Source organism: Carlito syrichta, unplaced genomic scaffold, assembly GCF_000164805.1.
Source record: "Carlito syrichta isolate Samal-C Ts95f unplaced genomic scaffold, Tarsius_syrichta-2.0.1 Scaffold304675, whole genome shotgun sequence".
NCBI lineage: Eukaryota > Metazoa > Chordata > Mammalia > Primates > Tarsiidae > Carlito > Carlito syrichta.
The window spans coordinates 177,184-188,370 of NW_007248771.1; the positions used below are offsets into that span (position 1 = coordinate 177,184).

The window sequence follows — 11,187 nt, forward strand, 5'->3', positions numbered from 1 at the left end:
GGGCAGGCGAGACCTCATCTCTACAATAAATCAAAAAATTAGCCGGGAGTGGTAGTGCGCGCCGGTAATTCCGGCTACTCGGAAGGCTGAGGTGGAAGGATCGCCGGAGCCCAGCAGGTCGAGGCTGCAGTGGCCAGGAGTGGCCACTGCACTCCAGTCTGGGCAACAGAGTGAGACTCCAACTCAAACAAAACAAAACAATCAGACTGGGAGAAAAGACCACCGTGAAGAAAATTAACCTAAAACAAGTAATTCAATCTTTGTCCTGATCTACAAAATGACCTTTAGAGATCAGCATTTCCCAAGCACTTTTCTAAAATCCACCAGTTAAAAAAAATTGTTCCCGCCGGGCTTGGTGGCTCAGCCTGTAATCCCAGCGCTTTGGGAGGCTGAGGTGAGTGGATTGCCTGAGCCCTGTGCCCGTGGGTTCGAGACCTGTGCAACTTGGTGAGACCTCATCTCTACAATAAATCAAAAAAATTAGCCAGGTGTGGTAGCATGTGCCTGTAGTTCCAGCTACTTGGAAAGTTGAGGCAGAAGGATCGCCATAGCCCAGCAGGTCAAAGCTGCGGTGGCTGGGAGCAGCCACTGCACTCTAGTCTAGGAGACAGTGAGACTCTAACTCAAAAAAAAAAAATTGTTCCCAATCCCAAATTAACTGCTAAGGTCCAGTGTCTCTAATACCTGTCTATCACAACTGCAGCACTAAGACCAGTCAAATTCTCAAATACCAGACATCCCACCTGCAAACTCAGGAACCTTCACAGTACTCCATTCATCCAGAAAGCCGGAAGCAGTTGTCTGTATAACCACCTCCTAAATCACACTCCCAACACTTAGGTTTTACCCTCATGAGGCATTATCTTAAGTTGCCAAATCTCTGTAGTGTAACTCATGGCAAATTCTGGGCAGTCTTCCCTATTCGAACCTCCTCTTGGTGAAGTGTTCCCCAAGTCTTATTTTCAGGTGTGATTTGGACTATTATTTTTGTCAACAAGGAATCCCAACTTGAAGGTGCTAGGTTACAAGTCCCAACAGCACCATACACTGCTGAGGACATTGCTGATGGCTACAAGAAGTGCCCTACAGCTGCTGAATGCCCGATTCTCACCACTCAAAAGCACATGGAATTCCTCCCACAAAATGAAAGGATAGCCAAGGGGGGGAACCCCAAAAAATCCAGATATATACAAAAATTGTATTCATTCTTACATGCTTAAATTTCAGTCACCTTCAAATTACTCTCCATAATTTGATACACCTATCTAGATGCTTTTTGTACTGCTCAAGTTTCTAAACTTGTCAGTTTCGAGGCCTTTGCCACTTTTTGTTTCATCTCTTCCACATCAGCAAAATGATTCTCTGAGAACTTTTTTCATCTGAGGAAAACAGGTCACCCAGGGCAAAATCAGGTGAATAGGGAGGGTGGGCCAAGGAGATCATGCAGTACATTCAACACAGTGTGGGCAGATGTAATCATAAGACACCCATCATGAAATGGGCAAATAAGTTTAAACAATATCCGAAAAAAATCCAGTGAAGCCAAACAGCCTCTCACAACAACACTAGCTAGTACGCTGATGCTGATGGGTTCCTAGAACACTTACCTAGTGAGAGAAGTCTGTCCTACAAAAACTAATTTTTTGGGGGTCCCCCCTCATATATATCTCCCTCCTTTAATGACTCAAGAGCCAAGGGTTATCTTTTGAGCTTTTATTGGAGCCAGGGATCCAAGAAGGGCATCAGATCTTGTTGAAAGCGGCCACGTCCATGGACTGCACATAGTCCTCAAAAGCAGTGATCTGCTCCTCTAGCATGTCCGTCCCAACCTTGTCGTCTTCAACCACACACTGTATTTGAAGCTTTTTAATTCCATAACCCACTGGAACTAGCTTAGCTAAAACAAACAAACAAACAAAAAAAGCATTTACAAAAGTCCTAGTTAGAGAAGTCCCGTTGGGAAAGGCTGAAAGTGTATGCAAATGCCAGATATCAGTTTTAAAAACAAAAGTTGAACTCACAAGAGCCCCAAACCAGGCCATCTGCCTGAATGCTCCTGACACATTCTTCCAGTTTCGCCATGTCTGTCTCGTCATCCCAAGGCTTCACATCTAGTAAGATGGAAGACTTGGCAACAAGGGCAGGCTCTAAAAAATAACCAACAGTGCTATTCAGATAATTGAATTACACCGTCTTACCGTACACCAAGACATTTAACAAATCTTCCCAATTTGTTTGAAACGAACCATCTCAAACGAAACTAGAGAGCACACTTTGTGTCCGTCACACACACAAACCTACTTTCTGTTTTGCTAAGAAAGAGGTGTTTCATCGTGTTAACAGTTTCTTTCCCACAGAGGAATGCCACAGCTGCCACTACCAAGAGCAGCTGTAGACCAGTAGCTGTGGAAACTTCATGAAGAGCCTCTACAAGGAGGCTTGGAAACACTGACCTATTTAGCGAACACAGTGGAAACTACTTCGGGAGCAAGCTATGAGAAAGACTACTGACATTACTCTGAATCAAAGTTAAATAAGCCAAGTCACAACATGACCTACTTTTGGCTTTCTTGGATTCATACTGTGCAAGGCGTTCTTCCCTGAGCCTTTTTGCTTCTTCACTTTCCTGTAAAGAAAAATGTAGTACACTTCACAAAGTTGGTTGTTCCTCTGCTAAAAGCTAACAGGGTCATCACAAAGGAGACCAGCTCTATCAGAATAAAGCAAATCCATCAGGAGCTCAGCCGAAAGATGGTGATTTGATTTTATTCATCATGTAACCAGTGAGACTTGGATTCAAGCCCAGGCAACCTGGCCACATATACACATGCCTATCCAGCCCATGGGTTTACTCTTTAGAAAAGGTGGCGTACCTCCTCATCATCAGATCCAAAAAGATCAATGTCATCATCATCTTTGCTGTCTGCAACTCCGCTTCCTGTAGTATCTTCCACATTAGCAGGACCGTATTTGCCCAAAGCTTTCTTCACTCCTGGCAAGCTTTAAAAAATTAATTCACAAGCTGTAACATCCTCTTCCAGACAAGACGTGAGAACCGTTTCGCTCTTTAATCGTTTTATCGCTTTTGTAATAATTTACCCTTTAACACATTCCAGTAACACAGATCATATGTTCTCACCAAACAGTGGCACCATGTACAACACTCACTACGATTTACTTTCAGTAGTAACATTTGTTGGAGATTTCATTAAGTATGCTCACTCCTAATGAAGAGTCCACTTCCCCAAACTTCCACCCTTGCAGTCAGTTTCAGAAGAATGACCAAGGACTGAATCAATGAACCACCCTCTCACCCCAGAGGCAGGCCACCCCCAGGTCAGGGTCAAGGCATATTGGCAGGGCAGTGTGGGGAAAGGTGAATTACTGCTGTCCATGTTCTACCTGTTCTGTGATAAAATGGAGAACTTCAGTCTCTTGGCCTTCTATGGTCACACCATTTAGCTCACAACACCCAGCAAAGCTACTGTGGCCTGGGTCCAACAGCCAGGGAGCATCCTGCCGAGCTCTCCGGACGGACGTTACCTGGCCTTCTCCTTCTCGTAGGACTTGATGTGATTGTACCAGCGCAGGGCATGACACAGGTCGGCGGGCGGTGGCCCGGACACCGCTTCAAACACCGCCACGTCCGCTTGCGACGGCACATACCTGCGGACACAGAGACACACCACACCCACCCCGTGATCCGTGGTACTCGGTCCTGGGGGGTCCCTAAGCTGCTCCAGTTGTCTTCTACTATGCGCCTTAAAATGGGACACCACGTATCCAGTGGCTGCGCTGCCCGTAGCAAGTACGCCTCGACCTCGGGCGCCGCGTCTACAGGCCACGTTCAGAGTTGGGGGGCGAGTCCGGCGGAACGGACTACAGGACACAAACGCCTTTGGACCTCTCTCGCCTCGGAGAGCCCGCCGGTGGTGGGGGTCGCGCCCACCCGGACCTCAGGGCTGGTGTGAAGAGGAGACAGAGAAGGAGCGCTTCCACCTTCCTCTAGGCACGGGCGCGGCTTTCCACCCGGCTGCAGAGGCTGCGCCACGTGGCCCGGCCTGCAGAGTTCCTACCGCTCCACCCGCCGCTCACCCCTCGATGTAGCTCTTGTCCGCCAGGTAGTCGTTGAGCACCTGGAGGCCGGGGAGGCTTTTTAGGTCACCGAAACCCATGGTGTCGGCGTCCGAGCGCGGGGAAGCGCGGAGCGAAGGGGAGCCCGGGTGCGGGCTCTAAGAAAAAGGGCGCGGACGGCCCGGAAAACTCCTTATATAGACACGGAGGCGTTTCCCTGCGGCGCCCTCGGCCGAGGTGAAAGGTCAAAGTGTCGCACTCCTCCACGTAAAAATTGGAGGATCTGAATTAAATGGCCCACACACTGTCCTCGGACCTTTCGTTGTGTTTGGAAATAGATTAATAAAAAGGGCATTTCTGAAATTCGCACCTCCGCGGCTCCCAGGAAGACGGAAGCCGCCCCTTGAAGCGCCGGAGATGACCGAAGACGCTTGGCCTCGGGGGAACCTCCTAAACACTTCCGGCGGAAGTGCGGCTCCGAGCTCCGCCCCGCCCTCTGTCAGGAGGACGGAAATTGCCGAAATCAACCTCTGGAGAAGGAAAGAAAAAAAAAAAAAAAATGCGAATCTGAGGCTTCTAGTCCCTCCTAGCTTGCCGTTCCCAGGTCTGGCCGACGGAGGTATCCGAGGCCGCCATATTGGAGAGACCCGGCCTCTGCGGGGTCGTGGTGGTCCGAGCGGTCAAGCAGAGTGGCTTGGGCTTCGGGGAGCAGGTGAGGTGGTGTTCGGGTTGCGAGGCCGAGCTGCCTCGGCTGGGATTCCGTTTCTCCACGGGACTGTTCCCTTCGGCCCCACGACTCGGTCTCCTCTTGTCCTTGACTGGGCGCCGCCGCCACCGCCACCGCCGAGAGGAGGTCAAGGCCGTTAGGAGGTGAGGGCGGCGAGGAGCTGGAGCGTGTGCGGAGGTTAGGGCTCTCAGGCAGGGGCCGGCTGTTTTGGCTGTGTGCTGTGTGCGTAGGTGAGGGCTGTGAGGAGGGGAGGTTGTGTGCGGGGGAGAGGCTATGAAGAGAAGAGGCTGAGTACTGAAGGCGCCGCCCGCCGAGGCCAGGGCCGGACAGGGCAGAGAGGAGGAGGCGTTCGGGCCGTCCAGTCCGGCAGGACCCACGTCTGGGTTCCCACTGGCCGGGCCGGTGCGGCGTCGGAGGCTGTCGCCTTGTTACCCTGTCCTGTCGCTGCCCGCGTCCGGAGGCGCGTCCGGCCCTGTGGTGGAGCGTGCAGGGTGACAGGGCGATGGTGCTCGTGGACAGGCGTTGCCGGTCTCCCTGGTCTCCGACTCAGTCGACACACGCGGAACTGGACGGCCCTGCTAGCCAGGAAAAGCCTGGAGAGCGTGAGGACCGGGCGTCTCGGCGGGGAGCCGGCGGGAATGTCCCGGGACTCCGAAGAGGAGTCCAGGGACACGAGGGCGGGGCCCGAGGACGGCGGGGCGCAGGGGACCTTGGGGCGCCGGAGGACGCCGAGTGGCAGGGGACCCGTCTCGCTGTGGGGCAGACTGGGCAGGAGTTGGGAGTGGCCTGGGGCGAAGTGTCCCCTCCGAGGGGAGGAAGCTGAAGAAGAAGGCGGTGCATGCGGGTGGAGAAGGTGAGTGGGCAATCTGAGGGATGGTGTCCAGCATGGTGTAGAGGACCTTGGTCACCAACACTCCTGTCCAGTAGACGTTCCTGTTCCCACTTGGTGTGATGCACAGATCCCGTGTTGCGAACCCTTACGTGGGGCTGGGTGTCGGCAGCCTAGTTGTGGTTGGTTTCCTATCTAAAGTGAGTACTACTTTTATGTTGTATTGAAGGCAGAATGATAATTTAAAGTTTTAAAGTTGTATGGAATGCCAAGCTGGGCAAGGTGGCTCACGCCTCTAATCCCAGGACTTTGGGAGACTGAGGCAGGAGAATTGCTGGAGCCCAGGTCACCGCAGCCTTGACTTGCTGAGCTCAGGCAATCCTTATATCTCAGCCTTCTAAGTAACTGGAACCACAGGCATGCACCCCCGTGCCTGGCTAATTTTTTGATTTATTATAGAGACAGGATCTTGCCAAGTTGTTCCAGGCTGGTCTCAAACCCATGGGCTCAGGCAATCCAAGTGAATAGACAAAAAGACTGCTAAAAGTTTGAGTAATTTTCTGTTTGCTTTGTGTGTCTGTATTTAAGTGGTGGGGTTTATGTAAACCCACTCCCGTTTATGCCGGTAATTCAGGAAGCCTTTTAGAGCAGAGTGTCTTAACTTCAGCTCTGTTGACACTTTGAGGGACTGTCTCGTGCATTGTACGTTGTTTAGCCAGCACCCTGCCTTTTGCTCACTAGATACCAGGAGCTTCTCCACATTTGTGACAACAAATAGTATCTCCAGATATTCCCCAGGGGAGTAGAATTGTCCTCATTTGAGAACCATTGTTTGAGTGCTTACTGTGTGCCAGCCCCATGGATTGGTACTGAAGATAGAAAGATTCCAGGAGTTAGTAATACTAGGAGGGCAGAACAGGCACAGAAACAGTTGCACATCTGTAAGATAATTGTACTTCTCAGCCCAGAAAGGAGCAGACAAGACACTTCAAAGGCTTGGGTTTGTGAGCTTTCTCAGGCTATCTCAGGAGCATTTAGTAGATGACTGTACTTAGAACATATGATGGTAGAATGCATATTGGCAAGAAATAAAAACAGAAAAGTAGACTTTATGTTATATAACCATTAATGACAAACTCAATGTTAGCCTAGCAGTATATTTAGTTTACTTTTAAGGTAGTGTTTTAAGTTTGATCATTTTTGTATTTTTTTTTTTTTTTTTGAGTTGGAGTCTCACTCGGTCGCCCAGACTGGAGTGCAGTGGCCGCTCCCGGCCACTGCAGCCTAGCCTGCTGGGCTCCGGCGATCCTTCCGCCTCAGCCTTCTGAGTAGCCAGAATTACAGGCATGCGCTACCACGCCCGGCTGATTTTTTGATTTATTGTAGAGATGAGGTCCTGCCGGTCTTGAACCCGCGGGCTCAGGCAATCCACTCACCTCAGCCTCCCAAAGGCGTGGGATTGCAGGCTGAGCCACCGAGCCCGGCTGTATTTTTTTTAAACTGCTCTTTTCATAGAGTTAGAAAACCCAGAGTTACACACTAGCTGTTCCTTAACTCTTGGACAATGTACAAGTCAATATCTCTGCAACTAAGTATACTCATCTATAGAATTTGAGGGAAAATATCAGGACCTGTGAATGTTCAGTGACATAATGTATTTGAAATAATTTAGAACCATAAAGCATTACCAAAAAGTTTACAATTAGGTGTTTTTTTCCCTACAATAATATCATTTTTCTTTGCTTTATGTTCAGCAATATGTTAAGGATACCTGTAAGAAGGGCCTTAGTAGGCCTTTCTAAGTCTCCTAAAGGATGTGGTGAGTATTTCTTTTTAATTTTCATTTTTGAGTAAGTAACTTTATAGGTCTTTGGAATATTTGATCAAAGACCCTAATCCATAATCTGTTTTAAGTAAAAATAGAAATGTCTGATCTAAGTTGAATAGAATAATTTTCAAAATATAATTTTACTTTAAATAATTTATAGAAATTATTAGAAACTATGCATCAGTGTCAAAATGGAAAAATCAGCCATTCTGTTTTTGAAAAGTAGTCTTCCCATGAACATATTTTTAGTGGCATTAAAAGTTTTAGTTTAAACTACTGTCAAAAGTAGACAACCATATTCTGTTTGGTATTCAGAACTGAAAAAACTTTTTTCTAATTCAATCTTTTTAAAGTATATCTAGAGAAATAGAGAGGAGTGATATAAAATGAAATGTTTTGGGTTTGTAGATAATTAATCCATTATTCTTCGCTGTAGTAAATTCAACCTCTGTTAATTTGCTTTTCCTCTCAATATTTTGGATGGTCAGTTCGAACCACTGTCACAGCAGCAAGCAACTTGATTGAAGTATTTGTTGATGGTCAGTCTGTCATGGTGGAACCGGGAACCACAGTCCTCCAAGTAGGCATTCATTCCCATTCTTTATTTTGTGTATATGTTCTGATTTTTAAAAAAAATCGGTTTATTTCCTTCATATTGTTTTATTCTAAAGAAGAATTATGCATAGCAAAGTTATATGAAAATAGTTGGTTTTATGGAGAATGAGCTTAGGCAGGCCCTATTTAGAAGTGACAGAGAGAAAGGAGTTTGTCCCCCACTGTACAGAGTTCACTGATACTGGCTTTATTTTTTATTTATTTATTTATTTAATTTTATTTTTTAGTCGGAGTCTCACTCTGTCACCCAGACTGGAGTGCAGTGGCCGCTGCCAGCCACTGCAGCCTCAACCTGCTTGGCTCCGGCGATCCTTCTGCCTCAACCTTCCAAGTAGCCGAACTACAGGCGCGTACTACCCCGCCCGGCTAGTTTTTTTTTTTTATTTATTGTAGAGATGAGGCCTTGCCAAGTTGCCCAGGCGGGTACCAAACCCGCGGGCTCAGGCAATTCACTCACCTTGGTCTCCCAAAGCTCCGGTTTATAGGTTGAGCCACTGAACCCGACTATTTTTTTATTTTTTTGAGATGGAGTCTCATTCTGTTGCCCAGGCTGGAGTACAGTGTTACACTTACAACCACCACAGCCTCAACCTACTAGACCCGGGTGATCCTTCCACCTCAGCCTTCCAAGTAGCTGGAACTCCAGGCGTGCACTACCATGTTCAGCTAGTTTTTTTTTTTGTTTTGTTTTGTTTTTTTGAGTTGGAGTCTCGCTCTGTCTCCCAGACTGGAGTGCATGGAGTGCAGTGGCCGCTCCTGGCCACTGCAGCCTCGACCTGCTGGGCTCCGGCACTCCTTCCGCCTCAGCCTTCCAAGTAGCTAGAACTACAGGCGCGCGCTACCACGCCCGGCTAATTTTTGATTTATTGTAGAGATGAAGTCTCACCAAGTTGCCCAGGCGGGTCACGAACCCGCGGGCTCAGGCAATCCACTCACCTCAGCCTCCCAAAGTGCTGGGATTACAGGCTGAGCCACCGAGCCCGGCTCCAGCTAGTTTTTTGATTTATCGTAGAGACGAGGTCTCACCAAGTTGTCCAGGCTGGTCTCGAACCCCTGGACTCAAGCAATCCGCTCACTTCAGCCTCCCAAAGTGCTGGGATTATAGGCATGAGCCACCTTGCCCGGCCTTGGATGCAGTTTTCATGTGTAAAGTGAGCTGGTGGGAAGGCTGGGATGGTGTCTGTACCATTCACTACAGCACCTACTGCATCTAGCTCTAAGGAAACATGCATTTTTGCTAACTAAATAGTTAAAACATTGGAAACGATGGGATTGCTTTGGAGTGAGGACTGAGGATAGAAGAACTAACTCTAGAGGACACTTGTACATGTTTATGGGCCAAAAAGAGGAGGAACTTACAGAGGAGGGGTGATATTTGCAGAGTAGGGCTAATTCCCCGTACTTGCCACACAAGAATTAGGAAGAGCTTCAGCTATAGTGGGAGGTGAGTCCTGAGTGGGGCACAAGGAACCAAAGGTAGAAAAAGTCAACCAGCTGGAGGCTGTGAGATAGAGTCTCTAATCCAGAGGAGGGAAATGAGACAAAGAGGAAATCCAGGAATGGTACAGAGTTAGAAGGGACATTGTGGATGGCGGTTCCAAGTGCACATGGGAAGCCAGGCCTTCAGCAGGCTCCAAGGAAACCTTATCCAGGTTCTTCCTTATAAGAGGGAAGCATGCTGTGGAGCATTGGTCCTCTGAGGCAGTTCAAAGATAGGTTGGAGTCAGGAGCAAAGGAGCAGGGAGATCTTCAGGGACTGAGGAAAGAATGAATGAAGATACTTATAGATAGGGGTGATTAGATGGCCTCGTGTTCTTGTGTGTGGGGGGAGGATCAGGTCATTCTAATGCAGAATTGCTTGACTTCGTATTCTAGGCTTGTGAGAAGGTCGGCATGCAGATTCCTCGGTTCTGTTACCATGAAAGGCTGTCCGTTGCTGGGAACTGCAGGATGTGCCTTGTGGAGATTGAGAAAGCTCCTAAGGTACTTGACACCATGCTGTAGGTGGGAGAAACTTTGTATCTTACAGCAGACTATTTAGAATCAAGTGTTGTAGTAGAGAACCTACCATCCTGTTCACGTCTGTCTATAAATTTACTATTTTTTTGTGCAGTTGATTCTCTTCATTTTGGACAGGAAACATGTCTGTGGAAGTGCTTTGTAAATGCACGTGCCATGTAATTGTACCAGATAGAAAGTAAAGGTGATATCATGTGGCTGTCAGTGTTTCCAAATGGCTATATGACACACAGCTAGGATGTGGAGTTGCCAAGCAGCACATTGACTTTTTCTTTTTTTTTTTTTGAGTTGGAGTCTCACTCTGTCGCCCAGACTGGAGTGCAGTGGCCACTCCTGGCCACCGCAGCCTCGACTTGCTGGGCTCTGGTGATCCTTCCGCCTCAGCCTTCCAAGTAGCCAGAATTACAGGCATGTGCTACCACACCCGGCTGATGTTTTGATTTATTGTAGAGATGAGGTCTCGCTGCCCGGGCGGGTCTCGAACCTGCAGGCTCAGGCAATCCACTCACCTCAGCCTCCCAAAGGCGCGGGGCACATTGCCATTTTTGGTAGAAAAGAGGGTTGCAGGGAAGAGAATCACTTTCAGTAGTCTAATTGCATTTTGGTATACGCAATTTTAATTCAGTAGTGCCTGCTAATCAGAGCACAGTTCTTTAGTAATCTGTTTCAGAGCAGAATAAAAAATTGCTTTGACTGTTAGATAATAATAAACTTAAAAAGTAGGATGTCTGACTTGTTTCTGAGAAAAATGTGAAGTGCCAAATGTCTGTATTATGGATATGAAAACTTTAAAATTTTAATCTTAAAAAGTACTCTGTTCTTTGCTTATTTTCAAATGTATGTTTTTTGTTTGTTTGTTTGTTTGAGTTGGAGTCTCACTCTGTCGCCCAGACTGGAGTGCAGTGGCATGCTTCCGGCCACCGCTGCCTTGACCTGCTGGGCTCAGGCGAATCTCCCGCCTCAGTCTTCCAAGAAGCCGGAACTGCAGGCACGCGCTACTGCACCCGGCTAATTTTTTATTTATTATAGAGACGAGGTCTTGCCAAATTGGCTGGGCAGGTCTCGAACCCATGGGCTCAGGCAATCCACTCGCCT

At 48.1% G+C, this 11,187-nt stretch overlaps 2 protein-coding genes across 5 annotated transcripts in view; one reads left to right on the forward strand and one right to left on the reverse strand.

Moving 5' to 3' along the window:
• Positions 1–1,698: 1,698 nt before the first annotated feature.
• On the reverse strand, positions 1,699–4,281 carry EEF1B2 (eukaryotic translation elongation factor 1 beta 2). Its single transcript, XM_008060612.1, has 6 exons — positions 4,096–4,281; positions 3,544–3,666; positions 2,874–3,000; positions 2,560–2,626; positions 2,022–2,147; positions 1,699–1,897 (listed from the first exon to the last, which is right to left on the reverse strand). Exons 1-6 carry the CDS (start codon positions 4,173–4,175, stop codon positions 1,743–1,745), a joined length of 678 nt encoding a protein of 225 aa, XP_008058803.1. The 5' UTR covers positions 4,176–4,281; the 3' UTR covers positions 1,699–1,742.
• A 355-nt stretch (positions 4,282–4,636) lies between these two features.
• NDUFS1 (NADH:ubiquinone oxidoreductase core subunit S1) overlaps positions 4,637–11,187 on the forward strand; it is a 34,976-nt gene continuing 28,425 nt past the window's right edge. Inside the window, exons 1-4 of one of the 4 annotated variants that reach the window (XM_008060613.1) lie at positions 4,637–4,786; positions 7,385–7,449; positions 7,947–8,038; positions 9,949–10,056. In XM_008060613.1, the coding sequence (XP_008058804.1) occupies positions 7,389–7,449; positions 7,947–8,038; positions 9,949–10,056 (261 nt within the window). In that variant the 5' untranslated portion in view covers positions 4,637–4,786; positions 7,385–7,388. Of the gene's footprint in view, positions 4,945–7,384; positions 7,450–7,946; positions 8,039–9,948; positions 10,057–11,187 lie in introns of those variants that run through there. The other 3 variants (XM_008060614.2, XM_021713681.1, XM_021713682.1) reach the window with 3 other exon arrangements.

What these genes read in the sequence shown, in the direction of transcription:
- EEF1B2 (XM_008060612.1), bottom strand. Translation starts at nt 4,175, where the DNA reads ATGGGTTTCGGTGACCTAAAAAGCCTCCCCGGCCTCCAGGTGCTCAAC. An exon ending in GACAAGAGCTACATCGAGGG is followed by an intron (nt 3,667 to 4,095) that starts GTGAGCGGCGGG and finishes CTGTGTCCGCAG; the next exon opens with GTATGTGCCGTCGCAAGCGG. An exon ending in TTGGATCTGATGATGAGGAG is followed by an intron (nt 2,627 to 2,873) that starts GTACGCCACCTT and finishes TTTTCTTTACAG; the next exon opens with GAAAGTGAAGAAGCAAAAAG.